The sequence below is a fragment of the Falco rusticolus genome, chromosome 9, assembly GCF_015220075.1.
Source record: "Falco rusticolus isolate bFalRus1 chromosome 9, bFalRus1.pri, whole genome shotgun sequence".
Taxonomy (NCBI): Eukaryota; Metazoa; Chordata; class Aves; order Falconiformes; family Falconidae; genus Falco; species Falco rusticolus.
Genome location: NC_051195.1, coordinates 18,450,016 through 18,469,147, shown reverse-complemented (window position 1 = coordinate 18,469,147; position 19,132 = coordinate 18,450,016). Strand labels below are relative to the sequence as shown.

Genomic DNA, 19,132 nt, shown 5'->3' with positions numbered 1-19,132 from the left:
CAGAGCGAATATATAGATGTATGTATATTCATATATTTCTCCAGAGTATCTAACCGTTCTTTTTGTCTCTTTATCTTCTATCTTTATCTAGCATTCTCTTATCTTTTTTAGTGTGAAGTAGCACAATTTTTAAAATAATTTTAAAAGGTGAAATCACTGGTCTTAAAATGATTATTTGCAAATTATCTCTGTTTTAAAGGATTTCACTGTCACAGTACCATTACCATTTTTTTCTAGTAGTTGAAATTATATGGTTCTTCACTAACATTTAGTTTGCAAATCCTGCTTTTTATTTGCGTCATCTTTATTTTGAAAGAGGTGATTTACACTTCCATTTGAAATACATTTCCTTTAAAAATAATGATCTTTCTAGCTTCTTCTGTTTGAGCTGTAGTGTTCATATTTCATCATAGTCCGGTCAGGAACCTTCAGATCCTCTAATACAAACGTCTTCAGACAGAAGGAACAGCTACGTGTTTTAGACTTTGTCCATAATGACTTGCCCAAATCTGGTATTTTCACCACTAATAATTATACACAGTGGGGGTTTTTTGACTGGCTCCCCAGAAGTGCAAATCACATTTGCTTTTCTGTTCAGTAATGTCCTTATAAACATGTAGATACAGGCACCATAGCTAGTAGAGGGTCCTTGGTATCCAGAACATAAACGTTTAGTGCCTGGGATAAAGGAACAGCTGTACCATGAGTAAGTAGAGGCAATGTTAGCAGTCCCAAGGGAGAAGTATGCTACTGTGCATTACAGCGTCGATTGAAATTGTCCATTGAAAATGATTAGTGCCATTTTTAAATTCTAGACCAGGAAATCATGTAGGTTTCCTGTGATCCTGCAGGGAGAATTTTTTTTTATTCTATGTATAATATGGTTTAGTCTTCTGTTGTTTTTAAGATTTTCAATTAGTGATAATTGCAAATTATCCTGTGCAACCTGCTCTAGGAGAACCTGCAGGGGGGTTGGACTAGGTGATCTCCAGAGGTCCCTTCCAACCATGACTATTCTGTGATTCTGTGAAAATGGTCACATTTTCAGAGGAGAAGACCAAAGGTTCATGCACAGTTGTGTGACTACAAGCACAAATTTGGTACATGAATGTACAGGTCGCCTTTTAGGTGTGTAATTCATGTAGGCAACTGTGTGCTTTGGGAGGTGAGTCACAGCGCTTACTCATGTCTTTTTATATACCTACCTCATGCCTCTTCCTTATAACATAGCCTTGTTTTAGCATGTTAGCTTTAGCAGACATGAAAAACTATTAAAGCAAATACCCATGTTCTTGAATTTTATCTCATCTTCAACAGCATCTTTTCAGAGCATTAAAATAACTTGTATAGTACAGTGTTATTATATGTTTGTGTCCGCTCAAATGTGGCTCCTTACTTAAGTGACTCATAGGGCAAAACACAATACATAAAATGCTGCAATATAATCACCAGCAAGATGTAAGAACTCTTTGTGTTACTACTGATCAGCTTTTCTAATTAACCTGTTGTGTTTGTGGAGAGATAAGTCTGTATTGCATGCCTTTGTGAGGCACAATTCTTATTTCCTTTAGGCAAATTTGAAAACAGCATGTAAGCTATTCCTTCCAGTTACTTCAGTAGTTTGTGAGTACTATGTTCCTGTAGTAGACTCAAACACACAGTGAGGCAGGACTGAGTTAATTCTTTTCTTTGCAGTTATTTTTTCCTTTGGTCCAAAATTTGCAGTGTGATTTAAAACTTCAGGAATAAACTTCTGTTTCAAATCTATGTTTAGATGTCCTATGCACTGCCTTATTTATTCACTATTTCCACCATAATGTTAAAGTATTTTAAGATTAAGCTGAGAAAAAGAGCATGTTTGTTATCTCTTTGCAATGCTTGTAAATGGAAAACAATTCTCTCTTGGGAAATTAAGCTTATGTGAATCTTTGGTATGGCCATATCTACTCCTTGCTTATTCTTAACATCAAAATGTTGTACGTGGTAGCAATGAAATGTCAGTTCCAAGGGGAGTTCTGACATTGAGATACGTGGCGTGACTGAAGTAGCACTACTTTCTGTCACTGACATTTCATTCCTGCCATGAATTGTAATGATAGCTTCATCATACAAGGCAGGTTCACATTAAGCACAAGCGGTGTCGTCTGCTGTGCCAAATTCATCCTCGGTCTTAATCCATTGACTTGACTGGAGTTGCATGTAAAAGAAGTTTGGCTCTCTAGACTTTGAGCACTAAAACAGATACATGTTTTCATGTGGCAGCCAGGAAGAAAAAATCTTAATCAATCATACGTGGCTTCAGAGTCTCTTAAAATCTGTGATTGGTTGCAGATCTAGTATCCTTAAACAAAGCAGCACTAAAATGCACTTTTTAAGCTTTGTATGTTGATGTTAAAGAATGTTTTCATAGAAACCTTACAACATACAGCCCGTTTTTAGAACATCAAATCCTCATGACACTTCCAGGATAGCTGTGTATGCCAAACCATGCAATGTGATTCATAAGTAAAATTAACCTAGGAGTGATGTGCCAAACAGTTTGGAAAAATGTAGACACCTCTGAACTTGAGGGAGTAAGGAGTGCTCTCTTCATGGGGAGGAGTGAATGTCACACCTATCATTACTCATACAGAAACAAATGTGTAGAAGAAAGCATGAGAAGGAGGTCACCAAAACGTTTAACACTGGAAATATGCTACATACTTCTCTTAAATGCTTATTTCTAACCTGCAGTGTAGTCAGAGTAAAGTAATCAATCAATAATTGTAGTAGTGCTCTTTAATTGCGAGCCAATGTTTGAGCTAGCTAGAGGCCCATATACTAAAGTATCGATCTTTCTTCGTCTCTTCTATGATGCTGCAGCTGATGATAATGAAAAATGGGTGATGTTTCATTGAAACTTCTTTCAAGATAGGTAGGCTTAATGAGCTTCCTCTAATTTGTGGACCTGTTACATTAATGCTGAGTTATCTTAAAAAGCAGTTGGACAGATCTATCTGTATTCAGCCAAGCAGGATTTAGCTTCCCATATACTGATATTTCGAATCAGTTCCCAGTTTCTCCTCTTGTTCCACCATCCAGTTTTATGTCCCTCAGTGAGCCCTCATATATGCCAGGTAGCTACCTACTATAAATCATACTGCTTTATCATTGCATATATCATGATATTTTGACCCTGATCAATTGTGAATATCATTTACACCATTTTTACATCATCACTTTTGTTTTATACTCTCTTGCTTTCAAACATGGTATCTGTCCATCATATTTTCCAGTCCTTTCCATTCCTGTGATCAGCTTCTTTCTAAACCTCCTCTCTCTAATTTCTCTCTTACAATCCCTATTACATCAGTTTAAACATCTGATTGCTTCTAGTGTTGACTGAGAAACTGTGTTACAGAGCTTGTTGAATCTTATTCTTGTTTCACAATGCTCTGGGTTCCCACAGTACCACTTCTGCATCTTAAGTGTATATATTAATAGCATTATAAGCAAGTTGGGATTCCTTTCTGTGGTTAGAAAGTCCATTGGAAGTCAAAGGATGTAGGCAGGTATGCATTCACACACCTGTGTCCAAAGGATGCTTGTTTGCTGAACTTGTTCATTCAGCTAAGTTGAAGGAAGAAGAAATCATGATTTAAAGCCAGCCAGCATTAAGCTTTCTTTCATCAGTTGCTACCTTGCCACTTAGTCCTTTCCTGGAACTACTGATTTTTGTGTCTCTCTTGCTTATCTATTAGAATTCTTCTCTCCTTGCCCAGCTCCACATGATACTGAACTAACTCACCACAAATCTTATAAAACTGTTACCCTCAAAGCAAGACAGTTTCCAGTTCTGAACTCAGTTCCACAACTATGGCCAACAAGATGCTTCCTTCACTATTTTGGAAGCTTTGCACAACAGAGCAAAGACAAGAACTCTTTTTAGTGAAAAAGACCTGCATTCGCCTGATCCCCATAGTTAATGGGACGCATACCCCAAGGTACATTATATTTTCTGATTCCCTTATGCTGTGGCAGTGACTAACAAGGCCATGATCGCTGGAAGCACATAAGTATTTATCACTCAGGCAAGTGAATTTTTTTACACCCTTTCTTAGTGTTACTCCTACACATTGGTGGAGTTGGAAGAATCTTGGATGAACAGGACAAAAGTTTTGTTAACAAAAAGTTGTGATCAGGAAATTCTGTCCAAGCAGCTAACATTCCCAGCTTTCTCCTGAATACAGCATGTACACTCACACATACACAAACACAAGGGGGGAGAGAGTTCAAACTTATCCCCTTGTGATTTATCTTTTATTTGTTAGTTTAAATAGTGGAACTGAAAGCTGAGCCTGATCTTTTTCTTCAGCTTGACTGCTTCAGACTGATTTTCCCTGTGGGTCTTCCCTGTCTGTACTTCCCTTGGCCTTGGGACATCAGCATATAAGTTCTGGACTTCTGCCTTAGCTCCTCTAGGACCCTGACCTTGCTACAAGCCTGAGTCCGTAAACCAGGTATGCTTTTCTGTTTGAGGCAGTACAGTGCCTGACAGCAGTGTATTATCATTGGAAAAATCTGATGGATGCTTACTCTATAAAAGTGTAACAGCTTCTGTATCAAATGTCATTCACATAAGTAGCGTATTTTATTATTTAAAATAAACAAAATCAAATGTCAAAGTAGAAATGCCAACGAAAAAGCATTAGTTTTGTTGGGACAAAAATAGACCCAAGTTAAAAAGATACTCGTCATCCAATTCTGTGGGTGCATAGGCATCCTGGCCATCCTTGGATGCTCCATGGGATGAGTCATTGTTCCTGGGTTCTCCGATCTGCCCTTGCGAGGCTTCAGTGACTTTATAGTGTCAGCTTCTAATTCAGTTAGTTGTTAAATGCCTATACTTAGATGGCATGAACACCTTGTCAGTTTTATGTATGTGTCAATGGCATGGGCATGATGTGCTGTTGTAAGGATGGTGTTGTGGCCTTCTGGAAAATACATAAAATTAGCATTGTGCACCAGAGTATATGTCTATAAACAAGAAATTCCATGTTCACCTTTTCCGAATGCAAAGAAAGCCAGACTGAGTTTGTGTACAGGTCTATATACATAAGAGAAGATTATTTCAGTTGTTTTCTTTGTATTATGAACTGTGACTGATGAGAGAAAAAAAAATATTTCTTATGTCCAGGGATCCTACTGACATTTTTAATATAAAAAAGATTTATCGAGGCAAGTGCCTGGAGAAATAATTCTCCAAGTTTTTATAAGCAAAAGAAATTTTCAGAGACTGTTGCTAATATCTAGAGGATTATGATATTTCCTGTCTGTTTTCTGTCAAAACCCGCAAAATTCTGGCACTGTTTTCTCTCTTAATCAGACTCCTCTGTGAATTTAAGGGCTAAACACAATACAACATTTATAATGGCATAAGCTCCACCAAGGAAATGATTCAAAATTGTTAATTAAAGCAGCGAGTATAGACATGAAGCATAGTAGAAAACATTCTTCCCAAACAAGGTATTTCCCCCAGCTTTAGAACAGATTCCTCTCCTATAAACGAATTATTCAGTCCTTTGGAAGTTCACCTTTCTGCCATGGACAAGAGACCCTGTGTGGCACCATGGGTCGAGGTCTTGTTAAAGGCTGAGAACCTACATGTTACTACTGAAGGTACTAGTGGGGCAAAATGGTGTGGCAGTCACAGTTCAGGGATCCTATGAACTGGGTAACTTCTTGTCTTCGTGACAAGGCTGTCCATTACAAGAGGATTTGTTTGTAGATCCTTGTTCCTATGTACTTAATATGCATTATAAAAGCTTCTTCCTTGTGAAAAATCAGCAGCTGGCGTGCCAGAAATCCAAGGGAGAGGAAGGCAAAGATTCTTTACCACAAAAATCTTAGGAACTTCCTTCTTTGGATGCTGAAACAGTTTTCATTTGATGATTGTGCCTATTAGTTTAGTGAAAAAGATGATAAAAGATGTTCACTGCAGTAGAAGTGGTAGTAGTGTTGTACTCAGCATTGTTGAAGTATATAAGGAAGACAGTGAGCTGACAATTGGAAACAGTGGACCATCTGTGACTCTCAGAGTCCTTTAATTAGATGCTGAAGATGCAAATAGTTCTTTTCCATGTTTAGTTGAGCAACACAGATTTCTAAAATGCCTATAAAAGGATAGACAACCGTCTAGACTGAGGGTATCTATGATACTTCAAATATTAGGATGCAAATATGTATAGTACATTTCTAAAAGGTGTATAGTGTGTCCTTTCTATTGGATTGCTACGATCCCAGCAAAGGAAATGTAATTCCACCATTGTAAGTGAGAGATAAATTTGACTAATGAGCTCTATATGAACAAATTTAGACTTAGAAATGCTGATGAGACCTAAGAATTTTTAAGATAAACTTGAAAGTAATCAGTTTCTTATTCCACTGATGTCATTGATGAATGAAGTGTAGCTTTTTCACATTTCCTTTAATTGTCAGTGATCTTTGCAGATGTTACTTATTCAGCTTTCAAAATCCTCATAGATATAGGTGAAAACTGAAGCACCAGAATTAGCAGGCTAGTCACACAACATGAATAAGTATCGGTTAATAGGAGTGTCTTATACTTGATAAAACTCAGTTAATAGAAGTGTCTTATACTTGATAAAACGGAAGTGCTTTTTCTAAGGTCACAGCAGAATCATTGTCAGAGTCTGAATTAGAACTGAGCTGCTCCTGGTTATTTGTATAACAGCCTAAATGAACTGTTTTCCTTTCTGTTCATGTATGGATGTTTTTGGTTTATAGGATTCTGTGTTCACTCATCTCAAATACCTTCAGACATCAGCATGAGGTATCATAGCCATGGGTGTTTTTAGCCGGTTTACACAATCAATCTTGTTTTCCATAAAGATAACTAACATTTCTCACTAAGGAGTCAGCATTTTCTTGTAGTTATGGAAGTACAGTATTTAAAAACAGTTATCTAAAATTCAAAGAAAGTAATGCGTTATCTTAAAATATAAGTGGCGTTTTGTACAACTTAAAGAAAACATTTCTTTTTTCTTGATTGACTTTCATAACCAAGATCGAGAGACTTCTGCTATAGATTACTGAAACATACGCATCAAAATATCTGGAAAGAGTAAGGCATACACCTACTGTTACAGAAATACAAACTGACAAGTGCAGAATATGTTTACCTGACTTCAGGTGTTGGGATTCCTACCACAATGCAGTCCAATTGCACTTTGGTTCCTTCAGGAACTTCCCTGCTCTTCAGTTTTTGAGTAAAGCGTGGTGGTTGTCCAATAGGCTCATCAGAATATACAGATGCAGATTCTGACTCTGTTTTTAGCTCTGCACTTGTTAATTGATTGATGGATTCCAGGTTTGCTGCCTGTTGATCATCTGTTTGCTCAAGTGTTTTCTCTGCTTTGTTTTCCAGGTCTTGAGGTACTGGCATGGAAAGCCTTTCTCTGTTTTCTGATGTGCTAGATAGGCTAGAGCAACCCTTTTGAGCAGGCTTATTCTTGGATTCAATTTTGCTCCTGTAGTTTTTGCATGTTCGGGGTCTTATTCTTTCAGAGTTGTGAGCTTTGAAAAGTGACGAGAGCTCCTCAATAAAATCTGCTGCCTTGTTTAGGAATTCCTTTTTTGATTCTGATTCAGAAGGGATGTGTTGTTTCTTTGGATCTTGAGAGCTCCCTTTGGAGCCTTTTGTGTTTTTGACATGGTCCTGACAAAAGTTTGAGTGCAGGCCATTGTCTGATGTTTTCAAAGCTGTAGACTGAGCCATTTGTTTGTGTTTTCCTGTATTTTTCAGCTGATCTGGGGGATGCTGTGAATGTGCCTGAAGCTCATCCCATTTAGTGTCCAGTGGATTCTGATCGATAGCTTGCCTTGCCAGGTTTACACTTTCATCTAGCTCTTCTTGGCTCAAAAAAGCAGAAAGGTCTGGAAGGTCATCTTGGGCAGCTACCTCATCTGAATCACCAGAAGCGTTGCCGTAATGGAAATTATGAGAAGCTGGTTCTGATCTGCTTCTTTCACTCTTCCCTTGATGTTTAGTTTCAGCTAAATAACTTTCTCTCAGAAGTTGAGATATTGAAGCTGAGGATTCTAAACTGTCGTCTTGCATGCTGCCAACAAAAAGGACAAATAGGACCACACCTTATCAATAGCAAATTTTTTGATTGCACACATTCACAGGCTTCTGAAAGCAGAACACAACATTTTCAAAGTGCATCTGTGTGCTGAATATTAACTTGCAAGTATGGCCTTGTTTTAAAGGCTTTCCTCTGTACGTACGGTCAGATGCTATTGCCTTTACCCACTACAATTATTCTTTTATCACTTTCTACCTTTAGTAGCCTTACATAGCTAAAGCAACTGCAGGTGTGGTAATTATACTTTGTTCCAGGCAAAACTTCAACTACTGAGCTAGTAACTGAGTTTCTATGTCAAATCTTTATCATTGCTGATGTGTGTTTCTTAGCTAAGGAACAACCTTATCAGATAGATTAAATGCTGGGTATTTCAAGGACTGAAAGTTGTGAGAGAATAGCAGTACTTTTAAGTTAAGTAAATTTAGCTTGAAAGATACTGAAGTAGTACATAAATGAACCCTCAAAAGCATTTGAGGGATTAGGGAGGAAGAAAGGGAGAGAACAAAAATATTCTATAATGACAATTTTTCATTTATAATTCTTAAAGATATTGCATTATAGGAAGCAATAATGGTACTAAATGTTCTATCCCTTCTTAAATTAGGCATTATTTCTAATAAGCTATATAAAGTAAGTAGAGAACTGTGTCATTATTTGACGAACATCATTTGTACTACAGGCCTTTCAAAATCTTTATCTTAGGTCATCCTAACAGCTAAGAAGACAGTATCAGAAAGCCCATACTTAACTTGCATACCTGATAAGCAAAGCTAAAATACCACTTTTGATACTTAAGTACTTCTGCATAACATTCTCCCTTTTATTTACAGAAGAGCCATTATGAATGCAGCAGGATTCAGACATCCTATTAACACACTCACTTAAGGTGGCTTAAGTGTGAAGAAGAATGAGACAAATACTCTTCACAACCTTTCAGAGAGCTGATACCTCACAGATACTGAAACGAGTGCACGACTATTTACTCGATCTGTCTCTTAGAGTATGCAGTGCACAGTATCACTCTCCTACTTCATTTATGGCCTGGCAAGTCTTGCTGTGATGGTTTCAAATATTCCTGCCCCAGGCTGTCTGATTTGTTGCACCACAGAAGGTTCCGTTCCTGTTGTGGCATCAAGAGAAGGGAACATGCATGCCCTTGCCTCATCCATTTCAATTCATAGCCTAATGTAACAGCCTAAGTTGCCAGAGAAAGAGAAGAAAAGTAAAAAAGGTGAAAGCTGTGAAAGGCTTTCTGCTCTGCTAGCAGGACCATTGTCCCTGGAAAAGGGCTGGGAAAAAGCAAACAAGGTGGTAATATCTGGTACTGCTGCAGTATTTCTCCCCGGAATGTGACAGACAGCCCTTCTTCATTTACAGAAAGGTAAAGTTCAAATTAAGCTGTTTATATTCTTCAATAAATGAACATAAAGCTTTCATATTCCGATGTGCATTTTGAGACATTAATCCATCTGCCTGAGGCACAATTTGCTATGTTGAAATTCTTTTTGTTATGTAAATATTTGGCATTTTAGATTTACTGATTTTGTTTTATTTCAGTAATACTAAACAAGCAAAATTGGTAAGACAACAAAGGCACCCAACTGAAGTAAGTTTGGGCCTGTATGAAAAGCGACAAATGAAAAACCATATAAATTATATGCTTTTAAGCACCCAATCTAGTCCCTGCAACTGAGCCAGGGTCTACAACACTAATTGAACACTTGGCATTAAATTATCTGGCACAGTGTTTCAGTGAAGCTGTGGCACATAAGAGAACATTGATTTGGGAAGCCCACATGAGATAATGTTGTAAGCTGTTTCATGACTGGACAGAGTATGTAATTTAACCTCTTAAGAGAACAAAGAGGTCTCTGTGAGGCTTAAAAGTTCCCACTCTATGGATACTACTTCTGCTTGCTCAGCTTTTACTTCTTGAACAGCTGTGCAACCTTACTGAAGCTGAACGTGTTTAAGGGGTTGTATTATCTTGTTTATGTGCTGATAGCATGATATGCGCTATAAAGGTCACAGCTGAAGCTACAGTTTCAACTCCAAAGAGTTTAAATACATTCTAACATAAGGAGTTTACAGACTGGAAGACAAACCTCCCACATGAATGAACTGCAGACCTAGAATATAGCTGTAACATCGAGCAAGTTTGCTTCAGACCTCCTCCCCATGTGCTGCCTTGTATCTACTTAGAAGGGAAGAAGCAGAGCCACAGCCAGCTCTTTCCTCTGCACCGTGCAGCTGGCTTAGCCTGCAAAAAGGGAGCAATGTGTGCTTTTTAGTGGGATGGCATGGAAGGTACAGTCTCTCAGAGTTGTCCCTAGAGAGATGTAGTTCCACACTAACCTCTCTACCTGTGGCTGTGGCTAAATTGTAACGTCCAGCTGTATCTTTGTGTAGCTTTAGATGCCACAGTGCAAGGCTGTATTTTGCATGGTTGGGGAAGTGTGTGTTTTACATACTCTTAAGGAGAAAATGCAAGTAGGGAAATAATACTGTGTGATCGAACCCCGCCAAAGTCAAATGAAGTTAAAGAACTCCTGCAATAATTTTGTTGAGAGGGTATATGCAAATCATCTGACTGAGTATTCAGGGTTTCATTTTCCTCTGGTGTACAGATACTGCTTGATTTTCTCATGTAAGTGCTATGTCTATTTCAACAGAGGTTGTTAATCACGTTGCAGCTTTTCTGCAGATAACCATAGTAAAGCAGCTGTTTGTTCAGTACAGTTATTTGAGATTTTGTTCTGGGTCTTCATATCTTCTATTCATCTTTTGAACAAAGCATTGAAACATGAAAGAAGTAATTTCTGCTACTGTGAGAAATAATTTCTACTAATTCCCTTAAGGAGTATTACAGCAATATGAGGAGATGCTCTCAAAGAAGATGTAATTAGATTGGCAAAGTAGATTTATAATTCTAGTTTGCAAAAAAAGTTTAGTGAAGAAGCCACTGTCTGATAGCAAAAAGAGGAAAATAAAATGCATGTTAATGCAACATAACAAAATCAGGGGTGCCTGTACCTGGTGAGAATATAAAATGATAGAGGAAATCAAAGTGGTCAAATCAAAACTTCCTTGTACTGATGGTTCATTTTAGCTAGCTGCAATGCAGTTCTATAAAGCATCTTCCATTCAGATGACCAGGCTAGACAGCACATGGAAGACCAAAACCCACTTGTCTGTCACAGTCCTAAGGGAACACATAAGAAGCAAATGGACAAATAGCTGGTTCAACCCTGTCTCTGCCCCTCTGAGGGCAGTTGAGCAGATGTAAATGGGAGGAAACAAACTTACAAAGGAGCTGGGACAACTTATTTCCTTCTGCCCATTAGAGCAGGAGAGGTTGAAGGGAGCAGAGTGCTCCTTCTGGTGTCGGGGAGTAAGGTATTGATGAGAATGAATCTGATGCCAAATTCTTAATCTTTAGAGAGAGCCGTCACTTTTCTTTAGAGCTCACCCAGGGTCAGAATATTATATCTAACTCTTCTCTATTATCAGCTTGTGTGGAAGATAAGTTTTTATTCTATTTTTAGGAAGAAGTTGGGTACTAGTCAAATGTAGGACTTTGAGGCAGTGCTTGGCTACTGAAGTTTTAAGATATTTTGAATTAAGTGATGTTTCTAATTAAAGGAAAAATGTTGAGTTTCAGCAAATGTTGCTGTGAGGCTACCAGACAATCCAGTTACAATTGTTAATTATGCCTCGCTTATGACTTGAGAGATAGTTTCTTTTTGGTTGGTTGATTGGTTTGGGGTATGGGATGGTTTGGTTTATTTTTTCTGCAAGGAGTTATACTCTCCAAGGACTACAGAGGGCTGATGATGGAGAGAAGCACTGGTTAGGCTGAGTGATTCAGATTTCACAGTCAAGGGACAACAGCTTTTGTTCAAATGAGACCGCACATAGGGCCTGAAAGGGTCTCTGGGCTAGACAGCAATAAAGCTGAATTCAATATATTTCTAAAATATCTATTAAACCATCTTTCTAGTGAGCAAAAAGACACCACCAGAGGAACAATAATCAAACCTGTGATAGCCTAGTTCTTCCTCTGATGGATGCCCCATCCCTGGAAGTGTTCAAGGCCAGGCTGGATGGAGCTTTGAGCACCCAGATGTAGCGGGAGGTGTCCCTGCCCATGGCAGGGGGGTTGGAACTAGATGATCTTTAAGGTGCCTTCCAACCCAAACCAGGCTATGGTTCTATGATTCTCTAATTTAGCCTTTCTATAGCCAAAATGGGAATCTAAGCTCCAAAATTAAGATCTGGTCTTGAGTTCAGTGTTTCTCTTTGCCTGACTTTCTGGATTGTTTAGACTGAGATATGGAATTGGCCTTGATATGCCTTGAACCTTCCCTTTAATTTTTCCTGACTGGGACTTTGGCACAGAATAGTCTTTGTAGATGCACAGAAACCATCCCACAGTCCTGCAGTGACTGCAGATATCACTCTTGAGCAGATAAGTGCTGAGAGCTCTACAGATAACTTGAGAAAGCAGTAAGAAAGACAAACTCTAGTAAAAACACAGTAGCCAGCAATTTGTGGTGTCAATGAAAGCACCAATAATTTTGCAGCCTGGAAAAATCTGTCTCATAATGAACAAGTATCAAGGGGAGGAATTACAATGCTAGTTACAAATAATACTCTAAGCTGGTGTTATTTAGGATTGGAAGTGGGATGACCAACTCCAGCACTCTACTCTTGACTGGTTCATTACCTGCAGCACCAAACAAGTGCATTGAGGGCAACATCTCTTGCTTTCCTGAGACACTAACAACAGTGACCTTGGGCATTTATTATCTTGAGAGGCATCAGAGGATGTCGTGAACAAACCTGCATAAACTTCTTCTGTCTACTAATTCAGTTTACACTAGCCAAATAATTACACAAGCTTTCTGACCTTCCAAGAGCCTGTATATGGCAATGTTCTCTTATTAGCCAAGAGATCTTTAGGATAAAATATTCACAAAGGTAGAATTAATTTCCACAGTTTGTTTTGGCAGTGGCTTGACCTGAAAATCCTTACATGGAAGGGAGGAAAATCGCACCACAGGAAGCTTGCACAGTGTGACACCGAACCCTTTCATTTCCTCTTGTTTGGGGCTTGTTAGACTCATTGCTGAGTCATCACTGAAAGAATCTGAGCTTCCCCTAAGAAAACAGCAGGAGTGAAATCTCAGCAAAGCAGAAGGGAATCCCAGATATATCTAAATGCAGATCCTCTGTTTTATGTGGTGAGAGACATCTTTGAATCTTAATGCCCTAAAGATGTTTTTTTCAAACGCTCCTTCTCTGTATCATAATAAAGAGGTTATCTGCAAATAGCAGATTCAATGCAAAAAGCATTTTAACGTCTTTTGTCTTCAGTTGCAGTTAAAAATGAGTAATTTTACTCAGTATAGGTTGTTCCTATCTAGCTTTTCAAGCTACCATTACTTTAATTGACATTGCTTTTGTATGAAACCCCAGTGTCAGAACAGCTAGCAAACTGATGCTTCTTTCTCTGCATAGTGGCACCTTTGTGACCTTTACACAGCAAGGCTTTGGACCCATATGCCCAGCACCTCTGTTTGGGAACTGGAAAGTTTAGCAGTTATTAGAGGCTATATCCTTTTCCAATTAATTTAATTGCACATAAATTGCATTTACCCGTACACTGTTGAACACTAACAGTTATACATGTGTTTCAACTGTATGATTACAGCTATGAAAAACAAGCTAAGAGATGGCATGAGTGATCAGTCTTGCAGACATTTAATGATCACAATCACATTATTGCATGCTTGCAGGAATTCTCACTTAGCAGTTGCCATTGTCGCTGTTTCTGTTACTGCCTGTTGACAAACTAGCTGCTGCAAGACAAGCTTTGAGACTCCAGACACAGGAAAGGTTAGGCTGGAGCAGAGGACTAAGGTTAGTGGTTTTGTGTGTGTTTGAGGGTGTAAGCGTAAGATGTTTTTAGTAATTATATTCATAAAGGTATGTACAAGAAGGTAGTTTACTTTTCTGTTTTAGACCCATTAGCAGCTTTGAATTCCATTCCTTGTAATGAATCAAGAAAGTCAGATAACCGAACTCTCATTTCCAAGTAATGTAATTAAATAATGGAAAAGAGCCTCCAAAGCCCAGGAGTGTAACAGCTTCGGATGGAAACAAAATCCCTCTAAGAACAAGCAGGCTAAAGGTTATGTCCGTGTTTAGGAAACATCCTACCTCTTTATGTGTATTTTTCAATATAATCTATTCGATGTTCTAATATATGTTGCATTTTCTTCCATCTCTAATCCATTTTATAAATTCCTGATCTTAAAACTCTCACTTGATTGTAAGTCTAAAAGAGGCTGGTAGCTATTTCTTGCTCACTGTTACATGATTCTGTAAATAGTGAAAAGACTGGTGGTGGTGGTGGTTTCGTATCTTCACATACTGCTGCTCTTTGCTTCAGTGTAAATGTCTGCTGTTCAAGGGTTTTTTTAAATTGCTGTTATAACTGATGTATGGCTACTACTGCTTCTGTTCAGAAGAATAAGTAGGATCAGGATCAGGCCCTCTTCTGTATGTAAAACCTGTAATAGTCCAGCTTCTGGCCTTAGCTACCTTGCAGGATAGACCTGCAGCAACTTCACTTAAACTGCCCAGGATTTACATGTAGCTGTGAACAGAATCACTAACTCCCACCCTGCAGCCCCTCTATTTTTAAATGTCACACACCTTAATTTTTTAAGCAGTTTTCAGGTAAAATGCAAAATTTTCCTCTACAAACTTGAATCTTAAACCTTGAAAAGTGTTACCTGTAAAAGAAAGTTTCCTTCTAAAAGGAAGAGAAAACACAGGAAGAAAGGAAAGGAAAAAGGAAGAAAGAAGGGGAAAAAAGGGTAAATGCAGAATATCCAATATTTAGAATTCTGGGAAATTTTCATTATCTTTAATAAGTTGTTAATGACTTGGGAATTGAACAATGCCTCATCTTTTGAATACTTGTGATAGTGGACTGGGACCTTAACTGGTAAAACTACTTCTAGATTCCTATTGAACCGAAACTGCTATCTGGATTTTCATTAGAAAGAGCATACAGAATTGAATTATCTATATACAGTTATATATAGTCTTATCTTTAGCTAAACATTTTATGCTGAAGTAATAAATAATTTGAATTTACAGAGATATAATTTAATGTAAATATTTTATGAACATTAGGTAAATGTCAAACCACAAGCAAGTGATGTGATGCTGGGAATTTTTAAGTCTAGATTTCTGTAGAAGAGGATCTATCTAGACTGCTTTTTGTACCAGTGTTGTTCTGCCCTAACACAGCTCTGTCCCTCTTGTTCACCATTTCACCCACAGGCATTTGAATGCAACTCAAAGTGTACAAATGTTAAAGTCTTAAAATCACCCGTTTTTCTTTAAGAAACTTTAATGCGCCTTAAATGCACCTATTTTGCAAGCAAACAGTGATTATTTGTCCTTCTGGTGCTAGAAATGTGAGAGGTGAAATGCATTCTTCATTACTACTGCATTTAGTCCCTCATGTCTCTTCCCTTTCCTGCTGGCAGCATAAGTGCGCAGCCCACAAAAGAAGAAAAAGGTTGGAATTTATCATCTCAGAAATGGGATGGGATAAGCCCTCTCTCCAAGTCATTCTGCAGAAGTCACTGCGAGAGGCCGATGCACATTTGGAGTCGTGCCCTGGCCAGTGACCTCAGGGCTGCTGTAGCAGGCACCCTGAGCAGCATGAAATACTCAACTCTTCTCCAAGGAAAAAGCACAGTCAAAGCTCTTTAACTTTTTCAACATTGCCTTCATACTATCATATAATGAAAAGACCTCTTTTCTTTTTACTCTGATCACAAGAAGTCTTTTATTTTTCCATAATTAATATTGTCCCTTAGTAGTTTTTACAATGAGAAGTGAGACCCTTTCTTACCCATGTCTAAAGTTCCTTTTTCTCCTCAGGGAATCTTGAACTGCAAGGTAAAAAATGTCTTGAAGAAACTCCATATAAAATCAAATTGAAACTGAAATAAATTTAACCTGATTTTTAATTTAGAAGGTCAAAAAGGAAAACAGGTGATGGCTGTCTTGGAGGCCCACCTGGGATGCTTCTCCATCCTCCTCTCCCTTTGGCCTGTGAAGGCCTGGCCTCAGATGTTAGGACAAGCTCTGAGTGTAGTACTTCATGTGCCTGTGATGTAGGACAAGTTTTTATTGATTCAAGTAATGTGTACAGTCCAGTTTCCTTCAAGGATTGCCCATATGAGAAAGAGCTTATATGAAAGGCCCCAAAAGATGCAGCAGAGGTCCACAATTTGGTGCTGAACATACATCCTAAAGTCTTCCATGGAAAATATAATGAACAGGCAACAATATTCAGTAACTGTGGTCCAAACGCAGGCACACCACTCTGCAAGCCTTTCATAGCTAAAATTGCAAATTTGCTTTCATGGACTGTGACCCAAATTATTTAAACTAGGTCACTTTATTATTCCTGCTAGCAGTATGTGTGAGCAATGCAGAAATCCACAAATGCATGTGGTTGAGGACTACTGTAAACTTTTCTTTTGAAACTGAGGCTACAGCTTAGCTCTTAGTGTTAAAAAGTGTTTTATGTATTGCATGGACTCAGTCTAGACTGACAGATTACAGCATTGCATAAGGTACTGTAACAAGAATTTGCACAGCTTAAAATGCTGAGAAGTTTCTGTGCTACCTGTTGTCTGTAAGTGGCACCAATGTTAAGGGAATCACATGTGTGTCTGAAGGCTGGACAGCCAACTGCTTATGTAGCCACACCGAACAAGCACAAACTGGACAAAGAAAAGCCCTGAAAAGCAGCAGTATGCAAACTGTGTGGCATTTGCACATCTTTTTGTTTGGTAATTTCAAATTTATGGTTTGTTATGGTTTTAAAATAAAATTCAGTTTTCATACAAATACTGGTTCATAGTGAAAAAGGGAATGCCAGCCTTAAATTAAATGCAAAAGAAATCTGGCTTGCATTTTTCCTCCAAGGTTTTTTAGTTGTGCCTTTCTTTTTTCACACTCTCACTATACTTATTTCTTTTTGTCCACTGTTCTTTTTTATGCTTTTTCATCAGTCTTCCCTAAGAACATTGTGACTTAAAAGCCTTCACATTTGAATCATATTTTCAAAGTACAATGTTCAAATGAGATTTGTATTAGGCAGAATTCATTTGCCTATCCCTGTAGAGTATTACTGTTCACAAAAACAAGTACTAAACCAGTTAAGTTTTTAACAGTAAAGTAAACTGTTTTTGGGGTATTTTGGTAGTGGTTTGTGTCCTGTTCCAACCCCCCAGTGATTTAGATCAAGGTTTACATTGCATTGTCTAATTGCTGTGTGTATTGTGTAAATTTTTAACAAAACAACTTGATGTTGTATTTATGTAGAAATATACTTAGACTGCTAATTCTTAGCAGCTGTTGATAACAAACATTCCTCCAGTACCACAGCAAGACCTGCTGTAAAATCTCTGAAGAATGCACAGGAATAGCAAACCAGCACAGAACACACAGCTCTCTTTTGTCTTTGATAGTCTGTCAAATACAAAACCTAACTAACTCCTGAATTGACTATAAATAATTTCTGATGGGTAAATATCAGCTATAGGAATGCTCAGCTATAGGAACTCAGACACTTCCTATTGCTGTTTAATTTTGTTAGCTGTTTCTGAAAGAAAGACAAAAAGAAAGAAATATCCTGACCTTAGGAACCTTCAGGAGATGTAGGAAAGGGAGAAGAGTAGAGTTGAAGTTTATGAAGTTGTTCCATTAAGATTTGCTGATTTTTTTTCCACTCTTAAACTCTAGAGCGTCTTCACAAATGTGAGCCTCATGACCAAAACAAAACTACTGATAAAGTAATCAGTGTGTTTAGCACGATTCATATAATGTTCTATTGACGTAAACTCAAGAGCTACCCTGTTCTCTTGTCAATTGTTGACATATTATTTTGTAAAACTTAAGATGGGCTTCTGATTACTGCTTAATGTTGCAATATATTGGGCCAAACATTTGCTACTGACAGTCAAATACTTTTCTGAGAGAGAGAAAGAGAGCAAAGCAGATAGTGAGAACTCAAGGGTGAGAGCTATGCCCTTCTAGCAGGACTGTTTCTGCAGCTGTTGTGTATATTAATCCAGAGAGCAGATCTCCCAGCACTAAATATAGCCGGTGGGGTCATTTTACACGACAAAATAAATAAATAAATAAATAAATAGAAAGTATTTAACTATGGGGACACGTTAAATTAGGTTTGATTTTGCTTAAGAAGGAAATCCAAATTATGGCATCTTGGTTTAAAGGCTGAATACCAGAATGTAAATATTTCAGAAAGTGGAGGGAAAATAAGCAGGAAGAAGAATACAGTCCTGGCAAGGAACTTTTCCTGGTCATTACAATCTTCTGTTGACTCTTTGGAGGAGCCAGTCTGGCTCCAAGGGATTTTGACAACCCCACCAATGCTATTCAGCCCTTTGTAATGCTGCAGAACATTGTTTCCCTTTCACTGCAATACGCACGCCTCAGCATAATTCAAGTCAGTCAGTTTAAAAACTATTTGTTCCCTGTTTATGTCTGACCAGCAACAATTAGCATTCAAATATACATGCTCATCAACCCCTTCTGCACCTGTGCTGCACAATCAAAATGTAGACCGATCTAAAGTTGAGGGATTACCTTTTTTAATTCCTCCAGATGTTGCTGCCCAACCCTGGCAGTTAGTAGCGGTGACAATTATCCAGAAGTGTGAGATTAAAGTTAAGGAAGCGAGGGAATTCTTCGAGTCCTCAGGAACAGAAACAGCTAGGAGTCCGTACAGTGAAGGAAGTTAACCTTCGTTATTATGAGGATGGCTGTAAGAAGCTGGACAACCTGTCACCACCGGAGCAATAGCATTTGTCAGTTTGCAGGTCCCAAGTTATTTTGAGCAGCGTAAACCATGTGCCCACGGAGCA

The 19,132-nt window shown here is 38.2% G+C and overlaps 1 protein-coding gene and 1 long non-coding RNA gene across 2 annotated transcripts in view; one reads left to right on the top strand and one right to left on the bottom strand.

Moving 5' to 3' along the window:
- Positions 1-8,119, bottom strand: part of MYPN (myopalladin) — a 48,511-nt gene extending 40,392 nt beyond the window's left edge. The window contains exon 1 of the mRNA XM_037400090.1: positions 7,182-8,119. Coding sequence (XP_037255987.1) covers positions 7,182-8,119 — 938 coding nt within the window. The remainder of the gene's footprint in view (positions 1-7,181) is intronic.
- LOC119153515 overlaps positions 1-9,523 on the top strand; it is a 53,938-nt gene extending 44,415 nt beyond the window's left edge. Inside the window, exons 6-7 of the long non-coding RNA XR_005106159.1 lie at positions 4,355-4,499; positions 8,978-9,523. This is a non-coding gene — a long non-coding RNA (uncharacterized LOC119153515). The remainder of the gene's footprint in view (positions 1-4,354; positions 4,500-8,977) is intronic.
- Positions 9,524-19,132: the final 9,609 nt, after the last annotated feature.